At 47.9% G+C, this 24,526-nt stretch overlaps 1 protein-coding gene across 2 annotated transcripts in view; it reads left to right on the top strand.

The window, feature by feature from the left end:
• The window catches only part of FGF18 (fibroblast growth factor 18), a 65,245-nt gene extending 48,141 nt beyond the window's left edge, over positions 1–17,104 (top strand). For both annotated transcript variants that reach the window (XM_085236818.1, XM_085236819.1), the window contains one exon: positions 16,781–17,104. In XM_085236818.1, the coding sequence (XP_085092944.1) occupies positions 16,781–17,047 (267 nt within the window). In that variant the 3' untranslated portion in view covers positions 17,048–17,104. The remainder of the gene's footprint in view (positions 1–16,780) is intronic.
• The last annotated feature ends 7,422 nt before the right edge of the window (positions 17,105–24,526 follow it).

Genomic DNA, 24,526 nt, shown 5'->3' with positions numbered 1-24,526 from the left:
CAGATCATCTTATTGGGACAAGGCCTCATGGTTCTAGCATTGCAGGAATATTTTATTACATTGGATCCCTGCACAATGGAAGCATGTTAGAAATTACAGCATATTTACCCATGTAGCTTAACTTCTTTGCTGAAGTCACATTTTCGTGCATTAACTTGTTTTTGTAGCTTAGGCAGTTCTTCTGAACTACTTGCGAGGCTGGCAGCTTGCTAACGGGGCAGGAGGTGCTTCAAAGCTAAGACATGGCCAAACACCCCCAAAAGGTCCCTCCTCCACTGCTGCACTGTGCGCTGCCAGGAATTAAAATCTGGCATCTCCGTGGCTGTGAAAAAGGGAAGCTGAGTTTCGTTTTGAGTCAACAAAGGCAGAACAGTGAAAGCCACACTCCCAAACAGAAACCAGAAACCAATTGCTCTGATGAAACATTATTTACATTTGTGGTCCCAAGAGTGACACTTGTGGGACAAGTGCCTTCCCCCAGAGGATCGTTTCTGCCACTTTTATTTTCCTCAGAGCACTACAGATGCTTCTTGAGAGGCTGAGCCCAGGTCTTTCAGTGGCATCCTGCCTAACCCACTGGAGATCTGCTTTTGCAATGCAGGGAGCATCCAGGACGCTGTGGATACTTGGAAATAGGATGTGCTGCAGGAGGATTGGACCAAAGCAGCCATTTCTCTCTGCTTCCTGCATCTCTGCAGTGTAGCTCCCTGCTCTGAATGAGACACCATTGCTCGACCTTGTTCCAGTGATAGGACATGGGGAATGATTTTAAACTAAGACAGAGGATTAAGTTGATTATACAGAGAGTGGTGACACACTGGAACAGGTTGTCCAAAGAGGTTGTGGATGCCCCATCCCTGGAGACATTCAGGGCCAGGCTGGATGTGGCTCTCGGCAGCCTGGTCTGGTGGTTGGTGACCCTGCACATAGCAGGGGGTTGAAACTAGATGAGCATTGTGGTCCTTTTCAACCCAGTCCATTCTATGACCTTGGACAAAGAAATTTGTTTTTTAACTGGATGTGGATGTATTGGGATGCATGCAGATGCTTTTGAAAATTGCACTGAACATAAACCTGGGCATTAATTTCTTTACGCCTTAGTTTTCTGTGGTAATACCATTTTTCCCTTGTCTTACAAGTGTTATAAGGATAAATATGTTATTACCTTTGATGTGCTGATAGCACAATAATGGAGACCTTAAAGCATCCTAGTTATACGGAGATAAAGTAAGCATGAAATCTTACTGTTTTCTGTAACAGACTTTACCCCAGCGTGGGTCAGTGTTGGTACACATTGCCACCTACATCCTTTCCTGGTATGTGCTGAGTGTCCAGAAGCATCCTGGCAGACTCGGAGGCTGTTTTTCACAATGTATAGTATATTTTGGCAACCTCAGTTGCCCACTGGGCAAGAAGGCAGGACATTTCTTTAGCTTGTCACCTTTCATGCAGCGTAAAGCTTTTGTTTTTTTCTCGATGTGCTTTTTATAACGCGAAGTTGGCAAACAGTCTGTTATTAAAAAAAAAAAAAAAAATCTATTCTTGTAAATACGCCATCTGAGCCTTCCCACCCGAGACTGCTGACAAGTTCATAAAGCAGCCGACCTGAGCAGGAGGGGGTACTGAGCATTGCGCTTGGAAGGAAAATGTTCCAGACGCATTGCCCGTATTAACAGCTTCTCATGAGCAAAAAAGAAAATAATAGCATGTCTTCTTGATACCAAAGAGTGTGGTTTTAATTAGTATCGTAGTTTCAGCTTTTTGCAGCAGGAGTTTGGGGGAATGCTTTTTAAACCGAATGCTCTAAACAGCGAGTAAACCCCAAGGATAACACCAGATAAAAGTTACGCCTCGGCTTATACAAATATTTAAGTTCAGTCTGGGGGTGGAGGAGAATGAAACCCATAAACTGATTGTTTCACCGTTGCCCTGCTATGTTCATTTGGCAGCAGAGGAGCCCTGGGATGAAATTGGTTCTTTTTCTCTGCTCATTTCCTATTGCCTTACACTGCATAATCCCTGGCAATACCAGCATATGCCATCTGGCTTTGTTCTCCTTCGCAGTCAGCATTTTTTGGATCCCCCCCACTTGAAAACCTGCTTTGAATTTAGTCCTTTTTGTTTTCCATAATCACCTACAAAGGGCATTACAGATGGGAGCAGGTTGTTGTTGTTCTCAGATGGAACTTGTGACAAATGTGAGCCAGCCTCGCTCCCCACCTGATTGCATTGTGGACAAACAGATTCATCCATCAGATTTAGAAGTGTAGCCTTTGGCTTTTTTATTTACTTATGGGCACCCATGCCAGCTTTTCTGAGGTGGAGGCCATCTGATGGAGTTTTCTTAAGAGCCACAAACGTGTCGTCTTGCTCATTCGTTACCACACGTGTGTTCACAGCCACTGTTGGCCAAAGGGCTTGGAGGTGATGAGGGCAGGCTTTGGATGGTATTTATTGTCATGGCATGCGATGTCTGAGGCTGCTGGTGTTCCTACACACTGCCTGTGAAACCTGGAGTGGGGCAGGGGTGTGCAGGGAGGGACTTTTCTGTTAAAGGTGACCTGTGCCAGGGGAGGACAAATTGGATTGTGTTTCTCACTTGATTCTTGGGGTTATAAAGGGCTGAGAAAGATTCCTTTAATTTATGACTGTACTTTTTTTTTTTAAAACCTGTGGGTCTTTGCTGTCTCTATTTTAGCACGTGTAGAAATACTAGCTTCTTTTGCATGTGTGAGTTTGTAGCAAAAGGCATACAGGGACTTCTCATTTGGATAGAGGAACTCAAGAGTTGTGATAATTCAGTGTTGGAAAGAAGAGTTAATGGCCTTTGTGGAGGAGCTCGGAGTTTCTAGCTGTCATTCTCTTGGTGAGCCCTTCTCTGTTTTTTCTTTCTGCCCCAGCTTCTGTTACCTCATGCATTAAAGATAATAATGTCATTAAGGTGGGACTCGATGCTTTTCAGAACTAAGTCTTTTAAAGCAAGAATTAGCAGACCAGGATGTGAGCAGGTGGCCCTTAATTAGCTTGGCCACCTCTAACTGCTTTAGCTGTGCTGCCCTTAGAGCAGATTGGTGCTATCTAGAATTGCACATCTTTGCAGAGATTTCCTTTCCCTGTTCCTTCCCAGTCCTCTCATCAGAGAGTGTTGAAAGGTCAGGGGTCTGTTTGAAGCTCAAAGTGGATCCGTCGGCGCAGGTGCAAGGTTACCAAAGCCCTGCCTCTTCCTTTAGCTGCTGCCCTGATTTCCTCTTGTAACAGACTTTGGGGATGTGTTTTCTGGAAGGTGGCAGAGCAGATCCTGAGTTATTGCAGGAGGCAGTACCATGTGACAGTGCTTACTCTGAAGGATATCTGAGAATGTAGCCCCAAATGGCCCAAATTCACCTCAGGTACCATCTGATCCCATAGGGAGAGCTGGCAGGGAATTTCCTCTGGTTCTCTCAGTGTGGAATCACACTATGTGGTCTGCATGGGCATTGCTCTCTCAATTATAAAGGAAGGGAAGGAAGTAGGCCTGGTTTTCTGGTGACCAAGGCTGGGGGAGGACGAACCTTGGCTTGCTGCAGGGCAGGAATGCAGGAAGAGAGGCAGAACGTGGTAAGGGAGCCGTGTTTGTCAGAGCGGTGTGTAGAAATGGTGACGGTAATGACTGGAAGGAATCCAAAAGATTTGAGAAGAATGGGGAAAGAGCTAAGCATGTCTTAGATTTGATCCAGAAATTTCTTCAGAAGATGCTCCAAGCAATCCCACTGATGTTCTTCCATGGTTTACCTTAGCTGGGCTCTGTCTTTTCCAGATCCAACAGCAATATTGTTCCTTGCTCTTTGTTGGTTACGTTTTGAGAGCAGCTCCGTGTCTCAGTGCTTTGAGCCACTTGGTGAACTCTCCCAGGAAGGAGAAGCAGGTGGTGGGTGCTGGAGCTCACGGGGGGACGGGCCCTGAGTGCAGAGCCATAGGGACAGCACGCTCACTTGTCAGCTGGCTGCTGCCCTTCCACGTCACGCAGCCATCATCCAGCTACTGCAGGTCCTTGTTTTGGGGCAGGATGTGGTTATGGAGAAAATGCCAGAAATAGGCCCAGGGGTAGACAAAAGAGGGGCTTTCACAGATATCCTTCCCTGCCAGTTCATTCTGATGAAGCGAAAGTGGAGGGTGGTTGTGAAAAGCATGAGAAAACCTACTGCTTTTTTTCCTAGATTACTGCAATGACTGAGTCTTTCTGGTTGGTGGTTTCCTCAACCCAACACTCAGATAGAAAAGCACCCTGCGTGCCAGATTTGAAAACAGATGGGAGCAGGAATCCTGCTTGTTTGGATCCTTAGCTCTGTGCTCAGGCTTGGCTCTTCCCACTGCCCTCCACAAAGCCTTGGCATTCAGAGCAGTGGGGCTACTGCCTGTGTGAGGAGTGGTTCTGGCTCCAGGTTCTGGTTCCGTTTTATGACCATAGGGAGAAGACGTTTAGAGCTCTGCAGAAGGTGAAAACCATGGACTTGTGTCCCCAGAAGCCTCTCCTCATTTATACCACTTCAGTGCCTGCAAAGAATTCAAGCCAGAGTTTATGGGATACTATAAAATGGGCAGTTTCCCACTCAAACCGCATGCTGACATACACCGTCTCTGTTTGGGTTTTCTTTAAAAATCTTCAGTGACCCCATATACGAACATTCTCAGAAAATCATTATAAATACTTACACATTACTTTTGAAAGAGCAATTTAATGAGTTTGTTTTTGTTTCTGCTTTCCCTCTGTTTAATATGATCAGTGGGAAAGACCTGTTCATGGAAAGGCAGGAACTCCCTGGCTGCTCAGGGTGACTGGAGCACTGCTTCAGCTTGCAGACAGCTAACTCGGGTGCTTTTGGGGACAAGCCTGCTGTTGCTGTGTCCGTAGCCCTGAAACCCTGCTGACATTCACAGAGCACAGAGGATCACCGCTGAGCTTCTTCCCTCAAAGCCCTGTCCAGCTCCTCTCAGCCTTAAAGAAAGCAGTGCCAGGTGATGTGGCTGTGCCAGGAGCTGGAGGTGATGCAGCTCTGCTGGCTGCACTGGTACTGCTCCCACCATAAGCTGTATCAGAAGTGTAAGATCTTCTCTGGTGTGACAACTGCTTTCCAAGCCAATGTATTTCTTAACATTACCAGAAAGTTGCTTATACCATATGGCAAGACTCTCTATTTTTGCAGGACAACAAACAAATTGTTGCTAGATGCCAGACTGCTCTGGCAGAGCTTTATCACTGATGCCTGCCAGCAGTAGCCTTTAGGGGATAGTAATGATTCGGGGTTGTTTACATTGCAGCTTTAAAATAGGGGTTTTCTTGAAGCATGTGTGTGTTTAGTCAGGAAAGTTGGCTAAAAAAGCTCTGACAGCATCAAAGAGTGAAGGCGCTTGTTAGGGCCTATGCGTGCAGACTTGGCCCTTTGTAGTACCCCAACCCTATTGGAAAAGGAGCGTTGTCTTACAGGAGCTTGGGGTGGTTCACTGGGAGCCAGCCTGCGTAGGACAGGAGTCTTACCTGGGTGGGGACACTGGGTGGATTACTGTGTCTGGATCAACATTCTTCATTTTGGAACAGGGCATTTCTGTAAAGCCGGGATCTGCACAGCCCGGGAACAAGGACAGGCAGGGAAGGGAGCAGAGCCTGCTTGGTGCCTTGCCTGAGGATGCTCTGCATAGGGCTGGGCTGTGGCTCTCGCAGTGCTGTCCCAATAGCCCTGAGCACTGTGAAGGCAAGCTCAGCAGGCTGGAGCTGTGGGGCACCCAGCCACCTGCTTTTAGGTTTCCTATAGGCAGGGGCTTTAGTTTGGAAGTCTAATGCTGTAGATGAGGTGTTTGCACTCCTCAGCGTGCATGTCCAAACCCTGCATTTTGGACTTGGGGCAGCACTGTGCGTTTTGCACAGTTTTGATGCCTATCCAGGATTTTTCACGGAGTTGCACAGCATTCAGGTTGCTTGACAGAAGGGCTCGTAAAACCTAATGATTTCTGGGACCAAATGCTGAACTTGCATCAAAAACAAAACCAGAAATAGAGGAGTGTTGGGTTTAACAGCACGTGTTTTGTGGATCTCTTTGTGACATGTTCAGTCATAAACTATCCTGACTTGGCCTTTCACTTGAGAACCAAACTTGATGTGTCTTTTGCTGGATCTCACTCCAATCTCATTTTGGACTGCAGTCTGGTTCTCCACGTAGGGTGGAATCAGTTCTTTTTAAAAATGAACTGTTCCCAGGCTTGTGCTGCCCTTTGAGTTTGTTTTAGTTTTAGTCATCTAAATAAACACCCCAGTGGAACCTGGAACCAAACAACCTCCAGCAACTCAGAATATGGACCTGACCCGAAAGCAACCTCAAGTGCCCCAAAACCTCAACTCAACACTCTAGGACTACAAAGGCCTAAAACTGATGAGATGACAAAGCCAGTTTTCTTTCAGCTGGGTGAGTGATTAGTCTTCTGCATTCGCCTAATCAGACTTTTTTTCCCTGCAACCAATGGAAAAAAATCTTGATTTTTAGTACTGAAAACTTAAAAGCTGACATTCTTGTAAAATTAAAAACAGAAGTGGAAGCTGAAATCACCCTCCTCTGTTCTCAGCCCCCAAATGTCATGAGGCTTTTGGTAATACTGCAGCCTTTCTCAGCCGCTTGTTTTCCATTGCTGGGCAAGCAGAAGCATTGCATCCAAACTTCTGTGTGTGCCGATGGTATTTGCATCTGTAACTCACTTGTAATTTCACATCTCTACGGTGCTGGACAGAAGTGCTTTGCGTAAAGGGGTTCGTAGTCATCATGGCAGGGATGCTGTTAGACAATTTCAGGCTGTGTGGACACACAATGATTGTTCTGTCGTGTTATTTGTCTAGGTTTAATGTGTAAAAACCTGGCCAGACCCCATCATGCACCTTCCCTAATAGGCTGTGAAGATTCCTCCTGTCTGTAGGAGGGTTGGCATGGGTACGTTGTGTTTGCATACCTGGCACACAGGAACCACACTGGGACAACTCTTGTCCTTGAGCAGCATGGCTTGGGACAGCCAACTGATGCTGAGTGCTACCTGGCATTTCCAGGAATCCCTGCTGAGAATGGCACAGCCGTGTAATGATTCCCAAAAGCCATTTATAGTTGAGCCCAGTGAAACTACTTTCCAGTGTTTATTGTGCTGAGGCTGCCTTGGCACAAAAGCAAATGGACGTAGATGCTCAGTGGTTCCTTCAAAGTGGTCGGGGTTTGTACCTGGACCTTTGCAGCATTTCTGTTTGCTGTTAGCAATGGGCCTTGTCCTGGGTCTGTGCTTTTGGCAGTTTGTTTACAGCAGCACACTACTTAAAAGTTTCTCTGGAGGTGGAAAAGAGGGGGGAAAATGACGTGAATGTGGGGAATGAATTTTGTGGAAGGAGTTTAGATGTTCTGGGACGTTGTGGAACAGCAAGCGGCAGCTCTTGGTTTTGTGGGGAGAGCAGAGGTCATTTTGAAGCTCCATGTATTCAGAAGAGGGAGAGAGCTTTTATGGCTGCTGATGAATATTGAACAGCTGTGGAGGTTGGGGAGGTGGGAGAGTCTGCAGGGAGGATGGGGACGGATGGGAGATTCTGGAGGTGTCCACCAGAGGTTGAGAAGATGGAAGAAGCTTGCTTATATGGAGAAGACTCTTTTATTTCATGAATGATGAAAAACTGCATCAATTCTTAACAGTCTGGCCTGGAGCTGTGTTTGTACATGCATGCTTGGATGCTTATGCTCTGAAGGCTGTTTGAGCCAGGAGGCTTTCGTGTCCGTAGCACTGCACGGAGGGAGCTTTGTGTCTTCCCTTTGCTGCCTGGTCATCAGAGATTTCGAAGCTCTGGGTGCTGAGTGTACGTTTTTACCTGCATGATCTGATAGATTTAGGTCATAGATTACAAAATCTGTGAGGTTTTGAAGTACATTTAAACATGTGCAATGCTGCCGGGATTGGATTCAAGCTTAGCTGCTTTATCAGGCAGCGCATTTGTATTTTTTGGTTATATATCTAGCATCTTAGAAGATGCTAGTGTGAATATTTAAGGTCTGTGCTAAGTCCTTCTGTGTTAACTTCAGGTAATGCATTCTCTACGCACCTCTGCTGCATGCCAACCCTCCCAGGCTAGCCGAGAACAGGAGGTTTAGCTTCAGCCAAACTGAGGTTAGAGGAGCACCGTGACATTTGCTGTGTCCTGCAAGCAGACCTGCCCTGGATGGCACTGGGACGTCTGGGATGGGGCTGGTGCTCAGTTCATCACTGCACAGGTCAGGCCATGTGGTCAGGGGCCCTCGGAGTCACCTTCCAAGCATGTGTCTACATCTCTGGTTAACTGAGCCTTCTCAGTACAGCCAACTACTTTAAATCAAGTGTTTGTTCAAAAACAAAACAGAAGGTTGGGTCCCTTTTGGCAGCCACTCTTCTTTTTGTTTGAAAAATATGTTTTTTCATGACACTGGTTTTATGCTAAGGAGTCCCATTCGTGTGTCTGGTCACCTGAGAGCCATGTAGTAAGTTTCCAGTTTTCTTGTGATTCCTTTTTAGCAAACTTCAGTTTTCCTTTGGGTGTTCATGAGGACCATCAGTTCTCTTTCCGAGAGTGAAGCTTTGCAAAGTCAGGGTTTGCATTGCAGAGCAGGCTTGCAAGCTTGGCTTCTGAAGCTTCTTATCCTGTGGCTGAAAGCTGTATATCCCCTCCCAGGGAAGAAATGCCATCTTCTTGAAAGCTGCGTGATAATTTAATTTAATCCTTTTTGTGTTCAAGGAGCAAGTGTCACCATAAAGCTGCTAACATCCTGTCCCTGGAGTTTCTTGATGATTGCAGCTGTGTGTCACATTGGAGTATTGCAGTTCCCTAGGGTTAAACATTAATTACAATTATTGAGAGGGGATGATCATCCCTGAGCCCTGCTCTTGCCTCATTCACCCTCTTTGGGTGGAGAGGGCATGCTGCGTGCGTCTGGTGCAGATGCTTGCATCAAATTGAATTTGTTTGCTTACAGAAAAGTGTTAGTTATTACTTATAGAAAGGGATTATGTTTTCCCAAAGAAGGACAAGCCTTTAAAGCCCTGCATTTGTTGTTTACAAAAGGAGACGTGTCATTTGCGGGCTGGAGCAATTCTCGATGATTTATGGGTAGCACTTGATTTGATCATGGGCTTCTCTTTTTTCTCAGTTATATAAGTTGATGTGGAGAGAACTAAGGCCATCCTGCAGATAATCAATGACCATCCTTGGTCCTAAACTCCACTGATTTAAGCTGGCCTTGGGGAAATTGATATCACTAACAGAATGTCAGCTGATGGAGACTGTGCTCGTGTGAAATGATAACTTAAAGAGTCAATGCGTATGTTTGTTTAATAAATACAAATGTAGGGTCTACCAGGTTTGCTACAAGGTCAGCAATGTTCTGGTCCTGTGTTCTTGCTCCAGTTATTGTCTAGACACTGTTTTAAAGTGTTTAAAAGTTTTTCTGTAGTGTCCCGGGTCCCTACCTAGTGAATGTAAGCCTACACAAAATATACTGCTGCTTTTAGATACCTTTTGTAAGCTCTGAACTAAACCACAGGGTCTCAGTGGAGATTGAAAATGACTGCTGAGGCTGGGAAAGCAGAGCAAAGCCCAGCAGTGTATCTAACCAAACAAATCTTTGTAGGGATGGGTAGCAATACCTTCCCAGGCTGTCCTTCAGTTAGCAACGAGAAGCAGAAATTCAGCTGGATCAGCTAGGTGTAGGGAATGGTGGGTACCACAGATCTGCTCAGATGTCATGTCTGAATTGTGCCTGTGGTTTCAGGTCTCCTGCAGCAGTTGTTTCCTGAAGTACTGACTTAAATGATTTTCTCTTAAATTTTCATAAAGTTCATTTAAAAAGTGATCAATGTCTCTCATTGTTACTAGTAAGTACACATAGTTCTCTGAGATGCAGTTAGGAATTTCTATTAATGTGCAACTTTCCAGATGAAGCCATCCCAATTTGCTCCAGTCGTGAATATGTGCCTTCCTGCTGTGCTGATAGCAATATATTTGCTGGTATATTTGCAGCAGTTGGGAGGCATGTCCTGATACAGCCATGATGTTGCTTGGTTCACCCCTGCAAAGCCTGCAGCTCCCACCCCACAAGTGCAAGACTGTGCCCATGTTTGCGTGCTTTCTGGAATGCCTGGTGCCTATAGACAGGTGTGTGCAAAAATGGCTGTACTGGTGTAATGGGCTCTACTAGCTTCTGAAGGCTGAAGTACCTTCTCTTCGGAGAATCTCCACTGCATAGATTTTGCATCACTTCCCCTGCTTTCTGAATGCACTTAGATGTCCTGTGTACATAATTAACCTCTCTGCTGCTCTGGCAGACACTTTTATTGAACTGCCCATCATGGCTCCTAAGTATTTTCCTCGGAGAATTGGGCAAGTTCAGAGGGCAGAGAGCTGGAGGAAGCGTGCACGAGGCTGAGTAACTCTTGGCAGTTATAGATGCAGCTTCCCTGATTTACAGCCTGGGCTGGGAGCAAGAATGTGCATCTGGGTCAAGAGGTGTCTCTGTGGTCAGCAGGCCTGGCCATAAATCCTGGGTGCTGAGCATCAGGATGCATATGACAGATCTGTCCTGATAATGCCTATAAAGTGCACGAGCGTGGCTGGGCCTAGCTTTCAGTGGCCTCAGCACTCAGATTGGCTGTGGTTGTGTAGGGATGGTTTCCCCTACAGCACTGATGGAGCCATGTATGCCTGCTGCTGCACCTGCCTCGCTTGTCCCACTCCCTGACCTACCTTTAGAAGGTGTGTGTGGACATAGAGGGGTGGGAGTGCTAAAAGCTGCTATTTCAGCATGGCCCTGCCTTACCTTCCTCCGCTCAGGCTTTTCCAATTCACGCCAAGTGAGTCTGGAGGCTCTGAGTGTTACACATCTGTTTGGCTTGGAGCTGGGCTGGTGCAAAAGCACCAAAGTAACGTGCTTCCTGAGATCACACACTGCTATGTTCCTGCTGTGTGCACAGCTCTGGTGTCTTACAGGGGGTATCAGGGATGCTGGGTGCCTTTGGTCCTCACCTGGGGATGGCTCTTTGTGTCTCCTTGGGACTGCTGAGCCACACATCTCCTGGAAACTTAAGCATTGCATGCTGTCACTGCTCTGAAATGTAGAAAACAAAGGGCAGGATTTCTTCTGTAGAGTGCAGTGTGTGAATATAACAGTGCCAGCATTAGAGGGAAATTCTCAGCAGTCCTTTGAAATAATTGTTGTGCTCCGCGGGGGCACCTCTCACCTGGGGGTGGTGTGAGAACCCAGCACGGCGCTTGGGAAGTGCCTGGCTGTGTGCAGAGGAGGAGGGAGGGATGCAGAAAGGGCCCTTTTTCAGGGTTTTTCCTGGCAGAATGCTGGGTGCATAGACCATTTGGAAACCTTAGGCAGGGGGGTTATCCCGATCTCAATTGTAAGGCTGAGTCTTGCCCAGCAGGCACTCCTGGGCCATACTAGAGTTGCTCCACACGGTTTGTTGTTTGTTCCTAACCGCAGCCCATCACCGTGCATTTGGTCACCGCAGCCTTATCCAAGAGCTCCTGATGTCAGCGTGGCTTGGAGGGGAGGGGAAGTGCTTGAACATAAGCTTAGCTAACAGCAGCTTAACACAGCATTACTGGCGGGGCTTAATTTGTGCCCTGATCTTTGCAAACAGAGAAACCTTTCAGCTGTGGAGGCATCTCTCCCCGTGCAGCATCGTTATCCACGCCGTTTGTGCGAGCTTATTGTTGCTCTAAAAGCCGAGGAAGTTTGGATTTGCCGGTGCCCACTGAGCAAGATTTGTGAAGCATAAATGAGAAAACCTGTGCTGGCCTCCCTTTCCCATAAAAAGCTGCTCAGGTGGCTTAGTGCTGTGGGCTAATGGGGAGGAGGAGGAGGCGGCTGTGCACCTGCTAGTGCTTTGGCTGGGGCTAGTGGCAGAGCTGCCACGAGGTCCCCCCAGCAGCAAGCTGTTAGTGGCAGCGGTGCCACAACAACAAAGGGCCCTTTGATCCTTTCCATTTGGAGAACTTAAAACGAGAAAGCAAAACTACAATAAGGCCAAGTTGGGTCATAAAAAGGAAAGCGGGGAGGAGCACCAAAGCGTGCCGGAGTGTAATTGCAGAAGCAGCAAATGCTTTGGCACTTAATTCTGCTTTAGTGTCAGTTCGGCGTTTCGTGTTTAATACTGGAGAGACCGTCGCCAAATGCTCTGCACAAACAATCCAGTGCTCCTCAGTAGGTTTGTGGTACGTGGAGAGACCCTGGCTCGAGGGCACCTTCCTGAGCTCTGCTGCCTTCCGCTGCCCATGGGCTGCAAGTCCAGGCTTTGTGAGCAGTTCCATGGCAGAGATGTCCCTTCCTGGCTCTGGGGTGACTGCTGCTGCTCAATCTCTGTGTGGTACAGGGGTTACAGTTGCTGCAGCTTTCTGCTTCGATGCTGGCGATGCCCCCATACATCCCAAGCTCACAGCAGTCAGTCACCGCCGTGCTCTGCTGAAGCCTCTGCTGCCCTGCCTGCCTTGCTGCCCTTCCGCTCACTTCTTTGCAGGCCTGGGTGATGCTTGAGAGCTGTCTGCAGAAGGTGGATTTCAGGTTGGGTATTTTATAGGTTTATCACAAGGCTGGCTAACAGCTGCCGTATCTAACAGCTATTAGGGATGAATTTAAAACAAAAAAGAAAAGCTTTGGATGGTTTCTCTAGCAACAGTGGAGGTCTCAGGAAAGCCATTTCTCTTCTCTTTCCAGTGCTGACTGTGGGTGTTGGTGCCAGACTGAGATTCTGTCCCACAGCCCTTCCTGCTGCACTCGTGGCCAGCTCCTGGAGGCAGTGGGCAGCAGGCAGACCTGCTGGCTGAGAGCAGGGAAGGGCTGCTGCACACCACTCTGCTTTCAGAGCCAAAAGAAGGAAAACATCATAAGCTGTTATGCAGTATTGGGCTTTTCTCTTTAAAACTTAATTTACTTGCCTAATTGCCTGCAGCCTCAGCTCCCTCCAGCTGCAGAGGTGGATGGGACAGAGCGCTGAGCTCCCGCTGCTGAGCACACACTGCTGTTGACTGGGAGGTGTTTGGTGACTGTGGATGCGCTCCTTGTGAAGGCAAAGCTTTTATTTGTGCCACCAAAAGCTGACACTCCCAGGATGTGCTGGACCAGCTTAGCCTGCTTCTGCTTTCCTCAGCCCCTGTCCTGTGCCCATGGGCCGTAGAACAGGAGCATCCTGTGTCCTCTCAGGACAGGGTCCCAGCCAGAGGTTTGCAGATGGGCTTCCTCTCCCTGTGTTTTCCCTGTGTGCATTGCATCCCTTGTGCCAGCTGTGCTTCTTGGGGCTGCCAGGGCAGCAGGGCTGTGAGCCATCCCGCAGCACTCAGCAGCTCCTGCCCGGCTCCCAGCCCCTCTTCTGTTCATCTTAAGGAAGCAGTTCAAACCAGAAAGTTCTGAGTTTTGAAGGCTGATTGCTCTGTGAGATGCATCCTGACTGCTGAGTATGCATGAGATGCACCTGGCAGCATCTCAACCATATTGGTTGCAGATGTGTCATCAGGGCTCCAGAGAAGGGCAGGCAGTCTGCTTTTTACCTAGTATCTTCACCTGAAAGCCCCTGGTGCTTGGCAAAAGCCATCTCCCTTTTCCATCCATCTCTGCAGTGCAGAACAGAGGGGGTAGGGAGACAGAACCCAGAGAGCGAGCGTTGTGCTGCCGTTTGAGCAGGGACGTGGTGAAATGATGGGCACCTGATGAAAACAAGGTGACGAGAAATACTGAGAGCCCTTGTAAATTGTTTCTTGCCCCAACTGTGGGGCCAGCTCTCCATGGTGTAGGTAACATGTGTGAGTGATTTATGTGCTATTGGGGATTATAACAGATGCTGTAAAATCGTCTTGTAAGTATCTGAAAATCATTTGTCTGTCTCAGGCGTGCCGTAGCACATACAGGAATGCTCTGTTTGGGGAAGAGCGAGCTCCTTATCCTCATTTATCTTGAAGTACTTGTAAATGTTGCTGTAATTTCATGTTATCAAATCATTTAGCTCTTCCTCTTCCAAAACGAAATTATTTTATCTCATGCACTTTGTTTACTTCAAATTAGCCCTGAGGTTGGCCTCGAGTTGCACCTTGTTATTCCTACACCTCCCGTCTCTGTCTTAGGCACTGCTGGCAAATTTGAAGGTATAAGTAAATACTTTTTTGTTATGAATAGAATAACTTCCCCCTCCCACACACACATTTTCTTTTAATTCCAGTCTTCGTTTTCCATGAGAAACTGACATTGCAGTGCAAGCGGAAACCTCCCAAATTGCATGAAAACGCCTCAGTTCTCCTAGCAACAAGGTCAGGGCCCAACGCCAGGGCCTTTCTGTGAGCGCGGGGAAACGGCCGCTCCAATTACCTGCTGCCCTGCAGTACAGATTCGGTCGCTTCATCAGCACCTGGGCTTGGGTGGATTTGAAAGCCAGCCATGGTATTGTTTAAAAGTTCTCCATTCATTGGTGAAAGGTTTGTAGTGGGCTGAGCCCTGAGAAACCCAGGGCTGGTTTTATGGCTTCGCATTGAAACCTGGTGGAACCCTGTGGTGTCAACTGATTTCCTCTTCCCCGCTCATGTGGCTTTGATCAAACCCAGGACTCGGAGAATGACCCCCCCAGGACCTGAAACCCTGCGCTTCGCCCACCTCTGCCATTCATTAAAGCGTTTTCAGGCTTTGCATTGTGGATGATAAAATTCGGACCTTTGTGCCTGGCGTGGGGTGAAGCTTGCCAGTTGTATGGCCGAGCTCAGCCCCGTCGGGGTGTGCAGCCCAGGTCAGCTGTTTGCGCAGAAGGAAGCCATCCAGCTCCTTCTCTCACCCCATTCTGCCTAGTACTGCCCTGCTCTGTTGTGTGCTCTTAATGAGGCCGACATGTGGTAACGAAGCCCTTTCAGCAGGATGGTGCTTTAATGGCTTTCGGGTTGCTGTACCCCAGGCTGTGGCAGTGCCTGTTGGGAACAGCCCCAGCATCCAGCCCCACTGCAGCCCAGTGGGCTCCTCATCCCAGTGACCTGCAGCTGTGGTGCTGTGCTGCTCAACACTGCCTCGGTGTCCCCGCAGATGTGATGGAGACATGGCCAAAGGAGCTGATACTGCTGTGTTTGTGCAGGAGGGAGAGAGTTTGTTAGCCAGCATGGGCTTGCAGTTCTCAAAAACCCGAATATGACTTCACTGGGGAGCTGGATTGGACTGATGCCATGCTGGAAATCTTTCCTTTGGCTGTGCTAAGCGTTAGATCAAGTCCTGTCAGAAACACTGTAGCGTGTTGGTCACTGTCCAGAGCCTGTGAAACACCAAGGGCTGAGATGGCATCCAGGGCTGGATGAACCTATAGCTACTTGTTGTCTTCTGATGCCCAAACCCATGTGCTGCTCAGTGCTCTCGGTGCAGCACCACTAAATCAACAGTTAAAGGACAAAATGTATTTTCAGACATGTGATTATAGATGAAAAGAATTTCCTCTATGCTGAGTGACTCAAATGCGCTACTGGGTGACACTGCAACTCCCCACAGTGCTGCAGGTGCTGTAGAGTTTGGAGTCCTGAAAGCACCCTGAGATCAATGCATGGTCTCACTCAGCACCCAGGCTTGGCTCTGGCTGAGCCAAACCCTTCTTGCTGGAGACTGAGACCAGTGAGTGCTTTGAGTCTGGGTGCTGTCACATTGGCTGTGCAGTGGTGGGGAGGTGGCTTACACTGTGCTGTGTCTGAGCATCTTGGCGAGACAGGCAGGATGCTCAGGGAACAGGAGGTCTGACCTCCAGTTCTACATCTAACCCTGGTTTCCTCTGCAAAGAGGAGAGCCATTTAAGGATGTGCTCTCCTCAGCCAGTTCCCTGAGCTTTGATTGACTGCTCTTAGGCTGAGATGGATAGGGGAAGGCTGATACCCCCCTCTCCACCAGAAATGAAACCCTCTTCCACATCCTGGAAGAGCAGAGGTGTATACATGCATATGTATGTGTATGTATATATGTGCGTCATCTTATATATCATCCCCTTTGGCAGTGGACTTAGTCCCCAAGCTATACTGGCTTGGGAGGCACATGGGATGCTGACCCATCCTGGAGGAATGGGGACTGCCCTCCATGCTGCTGCACTGCCAGGGCGGGCTTCCACCTAACCCTGGCCTGCAGCAGCAAGCAGATGGGGTGCTGGGGGTCCAAGTGGGGTTGGGAACACAGACGTGCCTGTGGCCCTAGCCATTCTCCTGTCTTGCCCTGGGAGCTCCAGGCATGGTTTATCTGCTCGCTGCCATGCCTGGGATGCTGCAGGAGCACCCAGTACCATCAGGTATTTTTGAAAATATTGAAAATGTATGAAAAGCGGGCAGTAGAAGTAGAAAGAGTGTCATTTGGCCTATGCGAAGTTCTCTTTTTTCCTGATAAGCATGAGGTTTCCTTGGAACAAGTTCAGTTTGTCCTCCTTTCTAATGGAAAACGCAAAGCAAGGTGTCCTGCGTTGCTTGCAGGTGAAGGAACTGGATGGGACACACTGCTGTCTGTGAAAAATCTCTCTGCCCTTGGATAGGAGTGCTCAAAAAGATGGTGAACCGATGTTGGTTATGTTTTGGTTTTTCTAAATCATTTCTGTTTCAGCTGGTGGTTTGTTACTGCTCCTGTTAGCGACGTTTGAACCAAAACCAGGGTTCAGATGACTTTATTTATGCCAGATTGGGTTATGGTCACTCAGCTTGCATTTGGATAACGATTGCTTTTTTTGTTTGTTTGTTTTTTGTTTTTTTTTTTTCCTTTTTCAGCCTGATGGCACCAGCAAGGAGTGCGTCTTCATTGAGAAAGTCCTAGAAAACAACTACACGGCGCTGATGTCAGCAAAATATTCAGGCTGGTATGTTGGATTCACCAAAAAAGGGAGGCCACGGAAAGGGCCCAAGACCCGGGAGAACCAGCAAGATGTACATTTTATGAAGAGGTACCCAAAGGGGCAAGTGGAGATACAGAAACCTTTCAAGTACACAACAGTCACCAAGAGGACTAAGAGAATACGACCCACCAACCCCAGTTAAAAGTAGACGAAACAGTGTCACAATAATAAACCACAAAAAAAAAAAAAAAAAAAAAAACTGCACCAGAGGAATATTTTTACATTAAAAATAAGGAAGAAGCTCTATTTTTGTACATTGTGTTTAAAAAAAAAAATAAAAATAAAAAAAATTAATAAAAGACTAGATGGCAAACGCTGGGGAAAAGCTGTTAGGGATTTATTGTGACTTGAAAAATGAAATGAACTGCTCTATTTAAATTGACTTCTTGTTGTTGATGACACACAGGTGCTTATTTCTCTTTTTGGAAAGGACAACTTTTCAAGCATATCCCCAGAGGAAAAAAAAAAAAAAAAAGTAATTATTAAAAATAAATAAATAAAGCCAAAGAAAACCAAAGTTCTTTCCCAAAGTTACTGAGACCCTGCCCTGAAACTTGCCAGTTTTGCAGTAATCTATTTATTGTCTGCTGCAAGCTGGACCGAGACAAGATGGTGTGTGCCGCAGTGATTGAGTTTGCGTGGAGTTCTCGACGCATCGATCTTCTGTAACCTTTCTGACGACATAAGGTGTCACGGCTCCGTGATCCTGCATTACGCTCAGTTCTGGAGAATGCTGCTAAATACATTCAAGTGACTACAAAATGACCTAGTACACCAATGATAAGGGAATATTTTAAAACCAGCTATATTATATATATTATATATATATAAGCTATTTATTTCACCTCTCTGTATATTGCAGTTCCATGAACCAAGTATTACTGCCTCAACAATTAAAAAAAAAAATTATTTAAAACGCATGTATATATTTTTTGCTGTTCATGCTTCGTTCCCCTTGCTGAGTAGTTTTTTTTTTAATGGCTGTTTACCTTTGATGTGAGGGCTGCACGGTATGTTTGGGATGGTTTCCCCACTATAAACATTATTGCCAGTTGTGTAATTCTGCTTTTTCCTCAGTACTGTCTTCTTTCTTCTCCCTCATTGCTCCCAAAGGGGAGGAATCTTATGTGGGGTGATGGGCCGAGAGTGGGGAAACACGTGCTGGAGTTTTTCAAGAGCAGGACTTAAATTTGATACTTTTCAGCCCACTAAATATTTCCTAAAGCCTTGGCCAAGGCAAAGGTAAACTGGAAAATTAGCATATGACTCAATTAACACGTACTTATGCGTGGCTTGTGTTTCCTTTGCTGGAGCTCTGGAGAGGTGCTATTGGTTTCCATGGAGTCAACAGGATTCAATACTATAACTTTTAAGACTCATCCTAACCCCGACCAGCCCCCAGAGCACTCCCTGCCCTCCTTGCCCCGCATGTTTCTCCCCACCTCTGGGTCCTCTGCTCCTCAATGCAGCCCATTCTCCTCGTGAGACTTCGGCAGAGATTTGGGTGATGTAGAGCCATGTGTAAGCACAAAGCGCTCATCCGTGTTTGCAGACAGCGTGTGCTGACCCTCCTGGTGGAGCGGGTGAGACAGCATTGAATGGAGAGCGGCAAAAAGAAGGGAGACAGAATGGTTGACCTTAAATTATAGCTGAAAGGACGGCCAAGCACCATTAAGGAAATGCTCGCTTGGTTTCTTGCATGCGCACATGGTTGTGCTCCCTGATTCCAGCCAGGGCTTGGGATGCTCAGAGCCGCTCAGAAAACTTTTTCTTGTTAATCAGAACGGCTCTCCCAAGAACAAGCTTTCTCATGATAACTTTGAGAGCTGCAGCCAAACCCTGCAGATCAAAGCCATTTGGGAGATGGTGCAGATAAGCATGCAAACTTGAGGATGCTTATCTGAAACAAATCTCCAAACCTCGCAAGCTCAGAGAAAAATGAGCAGTGCTGAGTGGGGTCAGTCCACGCTGCTTGATGGAAAGCCAGGCAGCCCTGCAGGTGATGCCTTATCTGCAGCCAGCTTGTGCGGCTGCTGGGCAGCCCATGTCCATCCTGACTGCATGGGAGCCCGCAGCTGGACCTCGCAGGATGGCAGCGTGGTGGTGGATATGGCTGGTGGGTGCTGGAGGGCTTTGCCAGCTCAGCTCTGCCTTCAGATTGATGCGTGTGGGAGAGATTTGGGGAGAGTTCAGAGGAGCGCTGGGGGTGGGCGACTGGGAGCGGCTGTGGATTGCTGTGTGAGTACCTCTGAGTGGAGAAACCCAGCTGATTTCCAGGGGAAGAAAGGGCTTACAGGTGTCTTTTTTTTTTTTTTCCTGGAAATACAGCCATGGCTCATGGCACCGAGGATCACTGTCAGCATGATAGGATTTGTTTGCCATCGGGGAAATCAGGAGGGGTGAAGGCGGTCGATGTTGGAGAAGGGCCGTGTGGGGCCAAGAGCTGGGGGGGATCTGCTCCCAGTCCCACAGTGTGCACTGGGTTTGGACTCTGGCACATGGGACCTCAGGGCCGAGCAGTCAGCAACAGGGCCTCTGGCACTTGTATCATTGGGTCAGAGAAATATTTAGGGGAAAGCAATGGGATGGGTTCCTCAGGCTGTGAAGTATCAGCATAGTGAGGAGATGGCCGTGTTCACCTGGGTTGGAGCCTTCTGAGAGATTTTTTGGCTGAGGATGGTGCGTATTGAGAATTTGTGTTTGAACATCTGTTCCTGACACCTTATTAAAGCAACAGCAACAAAAGCAGCAGAAAAGATGGGAATTCATCACCAGACTGCCTTTGGAGTGCCTTCACAAAAGGCACAGGGGTGCTCATGGAAGGAGATGTTCAAGAAATGAGAAGAAATAAGGGAAATCCATCATGTGCCAAGTGGGCTTCAGCCCAGTCAACAGTGCTCTGCTGCCCTCCGTGCTGTGGAGAAGCAGCAGCTTTTCTGCCTTTATTTCCTCCTTTCAGAAATTTTTCAGACTGCCTGGCTATGAGCTACAGTTCTCTGTGTAGGCTATTACCTTTCATTTACTTTATAATTGAAAACTGTTAATGAGAATTTAATTACCATTGTGGAAATAACCTCAATAGTAAGGCGTGTAACACTTAGATGATTGCTCGAAGCAATCGATGGTGTTAATGTGTGTGGAGCTCTGGGTGGGCACATTTTAAACAAATACACTCCTTAATTGAATTTAATAATAGCATATTGTAGCTGCTGCTGCAGAAATAGGACTGGGTTAGTCGTGCTCTCACAGCAGGGATCAGCTTGTGGCATGCTCTGGTAATGCCACAGCTGAACCGACTGTGGAACTGGGCCTATGGTGTGCCGAAACGTCTGTCTGTCTGAGAGGGGAAACTCTGGGAGTCCAGAGAAGATGGCTTTGTCATCTTTGCCTCAGCTCACAAGCACACAGCTCAGAAGAGGTCAAGTTTGGGTGAAGCAAGCACCCAGCTTACACAAGTCTATCACCATGGGCTGCAGGACTACAAACGGCTCCATGGATTCCCATGGTCCATCTTGGGCTTATGGAGCATCTCAGTGCCCCTGTGGGTGCGCAGACTCCAGCTGGGCCCTCACCCTTGTGCTGTGGGAGATGGCTGAGTGATTGGTTTTCCCAAGGAGGGTTCCTCCACCATCAAAGCTCTGACCCAGAGCGAGCAGTTGGCTCCAGGTGAGATGGGTTGGATAACACAAACCATATGTGAGCTTTTCTTCAAAAGCACGCTGTGTTAGCATACTCAGCCTTGAGAAATAAGGTTGTATGATGGGAAGAGGTGCATGTGTGTGGGGGGCTATCGTTGTGCTTCCTTCCATTAGTCTACAAGCCAGGTACCTGTCTGGGAAGGAGGAAAAGTTATACCAAGCTACGGTCCTTCTGTCTATCCCTCAGCACCAAGGGAGGGATGGAGCCTGGGTAACCCCAGGGAAAAAGCCTTCCACCCCCATCCCCTCTCCTGCATTAAACGTTGCAACTTTTGTCTGCTGTGAGGGAAAGCAGGTATATTCCTTGCAGAATTTCCTGATTTCCTGCCAAAGGGTGGAAGTTTACACTTAAGATTCACAACAGCTGTTTCAAGTGCCGCTGTCTCGTGCCAGCCATACCACCTGAATGGCCAAGGGATATATATAAAACTTCAATTATTTTTTGAATGTTTGTTGTTTTTCATTTGGAGACGGATGAGAAGAGATTCTTCGCGAATGATGTAACCTACATAGACTCTGTTATTTCCAACGGTGTGAGCTGAAAAATTAGGGAGGAAAAATCAGGTCAAACTGAAACTTTTCTTTTTTAAGTGAGACAAAGTACTGGGTGGAGAGATTTGGGTTTACCAAAAACATTTAATTCAACCTATTCAACGTTTTATTTCTTCTTTAAAATGTAGGTGATTTGAAAGGAAGAAATGAGAAACGAGAAGCTTCATTTTGAAAACAAAAAAGCAGTATTTTGTGCTTAAAGAAATCTCCCTGCTTATTTTTCAGTGGAAACTGTTTTCCAAATCTCTGAGTAGGTCTAAACCCCCTCTCTAAAGTGCTGTTCCTGAGTTTGTTCCTCCACTCCACTGCCCAGCAGCGTGTCTGTGCCCCATGTAGTGCCACCTGCAGCCCCTCCTGCAGCCTGCTGATGGTCCCCGCTGATCCCACAAGCTCTGGGCCGTGAGCAGTCCCTGCGGTGACCCCCAGGAGTCAGGAGTGCAGTGCAGTCACAGAGCACACAGATATGTCACTGAGCATCCCCGTGCTGCGAGCCCTGCGCCGTAGGAAGCGGAACTGGATGACAGCAGGTTGGGAAAGCAGCAGCTGAGTTTCCCAAGCCACATCAAACCAATCTGAAGAGAGATGAATTGGTCTGCTTGGGCCTGAAGGATAGAAAACACCACCTTCGCTTGGAAGAAAACAACGGTAGTGGCCAGGAATAACAGAAGATGTAACCACGTAGCAGCCATCGATGATGGCTTCCCCTAGGCTGCACAGCACAGCGGTGGAAGCTCTAGGTGTGGTTGGAGGGATGGAGCTGGGGAAGGGCAGCACACGGCTGTGGGCACACTGAGCATCCCTCCCTGCCCCAGCAGCCCAGACCTGCTCGCCCCGCCTGGCATTCACACCTGTTAGAGCAGCCCTGGGTTTGGGAGGTCCATTTGCTATCAAAACAGGCAGTTCTGAGCCCATGGTGGGAATGCTGGGAGAAATCTGTGATTTGGAGGTTTCACCCCAAGACTTTCCAGCTAAAGGATATGGAGAAATGTAGGCATTTTGGGATATTCTCATTGCATCTCTCCATCAGTACTGGCAGAAATCTGCCATCAGCGACCTTGGCATGCACGGTGAAGAAAAGAAGGCGGCAATGGATTTGGGATGGTTAGTGATGCTTTCTGGCTCAGAGCAGCTCCCGACCCCAGCCCACTTGGGAGATGCTTTGTGCAAGGCAGGAGGAAGCAGTGTCAGGAACCATGGAGCACAGTGATGGTGTGAGATGGGCCATGGCCCAGGGCACGTCAGTGATCAGTGCATTAGTCTCTGGGAGGTAGCACATGTTACTTTGATCATATGACCGTATTTGCATTAATCAGAATGTAAAATCTTGGCTGGGGTTTACAAAAGAGCCTAAAGGAAATAGCTGCCTATCTATCAGTGTATTTGACACAAGCAAATAGTGAAAACCCTTCCACTCCTTCATGGCATTGCTTCCCAAGGAGAGACTGCTACGTGGAGCCTAAATGTTGTTTACAGCAGTGGCAGGCTTTGGGGCTGTGATCATCGCTGCTCGAGAGCTTTCAAGAGGATAAAATGAGCCTCCTATTATAAGGGCTGAAAATGATCCTAAATGAATAACACACATGCAGCTTTTGCAGGCACACATTTTTGAGACATTGGAAATGTTGGCACATGCAAACAAACAAAAACACATGTCTTGGGTCTCTGGTTTTCATAGATTTCTGCATGCCATGACATTCTGGGGGGTGGCATTGCCAAGAACTAATGAACCAGATTCCCTTGGCCTGCAGGCTGGCTTGGGGGCATGGGGACCGCGAGGGGAGCTTTGAGCTGGGAGCTGGGAGTAGTGCCCACTGCCCATGGTGGGAAGCAGCAGAAGGGAGGCCATCCTCAACCTCCTTCTCAAGCAAAGTGTGCAATAAGGAGGTTCTCGGGAGGCACCTGAGCCAGATCTGCGTCTCTCCTTGCCCGAACACGGACAGAGGATGGAGCCTGGTTGTCTCACTGTGGCTCTGGAAACCCAACACAGCACCCCAAATACAGCATGCAGAAGGTTTCAGTGAGCTGTGGGGCAGTGATAGCAGTGATGTTGGTGAGTGCCATTAGAGCCAGCGGTGGGACCCAGCTCCCAGTTCTGCATCCCTGCAGACCAGTGCTTTCCGTCCCGCCCATCTGTCTGAATTGCTTGGGAAAGGTAAAATACCATTTCCTCAGGGGTCAGATATTTTGGAGAGGGAAGAAAGCAATTTGTGGCTGTGTTGTCTGCCTGATCAAAAGTGTTACCGGGCTCTGCTACACAATGTGTGCTCCTTAAACCAGTCCCAATTAGCCCTTCTTGCTAATGCTGCGTTTCATTCCTGGGAGACTGCACTGGGAGAGCTGTTATGACTTTGTGATTGTGCACATACCTTTATGTGCTTTCATTCTTAATCCCCTTTTTGCAGAAGCCAAAAGGTCTTCCAGCCAAAAAGGAAATCAAAACCTTTTGTTGGCTGCTTCATAAGAATTAAGGGTGGGATGAAGGTTGTAGCAGGATCTTAATTAGCCATTGTAAATAACGAGAGCGGCAGTGCCTGCAACCATATACCACCTTGGGTTGAGATATTGTCAGACCACACAAAGCTAGGTGAATGGGCAGCACAATGGCAGCTAACATTCACCACCAGCAATTGCAGGGCACGGCACACCGCGAGGAATAGCTCGAGCTCGTGAACCTCGTTGGGCTCCAAATTAATTGCAACTGTTTCTATTGAGCCATCCACAGCGACTCCGAGGTGCTTTTCCTTTTTTGCTGTTGGAAATGTAAAACAAAATATGGGGATGGTTAAAGGAAGGGATGGAAAGTATTCCTGATGTGGGGAATCTCGAAGAAACCCTTGCTGGAGAGCCGGGCTCTGCTGGATATCTGATCTCGAAGGGGATGGAGGGCCATAATGAGCGCCCAGCAGCTGACAATGCAAACGATTAGAGGCCATGTGAGGGACCGCTTTATGGAGAGGTATTGAAAGGACTGTGCCCGCCTCATTTAGAGACAGGAAAGTAATGAATAGTCTAGACTACATGGAAAGTGAATGGGGACCGCCTGCTCACCTGCTCCCAAAACAGGCAGGGGAATTTGGTGAAAGGCAGTGAATTCTGAAACTGGTACGGGAGACCTGTTCTGGGTTTGAGGGGCATGAATGCAGGGCATGGCAAGCAGGCACTGGCACTCATTGCCAGGCAAGTGGGATGCTGCTTGTCTTGTCTGCTTTGGGCTGGTGACATTATGGTGACAGCTCAGGTCTGGGATGGGGACCAGGATGTGAATTTCAGACCTGCTCCTTGTCCATGAGGGGCTTGTGCAATGAGAAGCCTGCCCTGGGGGTGGAGGGCACCTTATCTACTGTGCTCCCCTTCCTCACATTGAAAGCTGT

This window comes from Meleagris gallopavo, chromosome 15, assembly GCF_905368555.1.
Source record: "Meleagris gallopavo chromosome 15, MGAL_WU_HG_1.1, whole genome shotgun sequence".
In the NCBI taxonomy this organism is placed as follows: Eukaryota; Metazoa; Chordata; class Aves; order Galliformes; family Phasianidae; genus Meleagris; species Meleagris gallopavo.
Note: the sequence above shows the minus strand (reverse complement) of the source record. Positions and strands in the feature narration are given on the sequence as shown.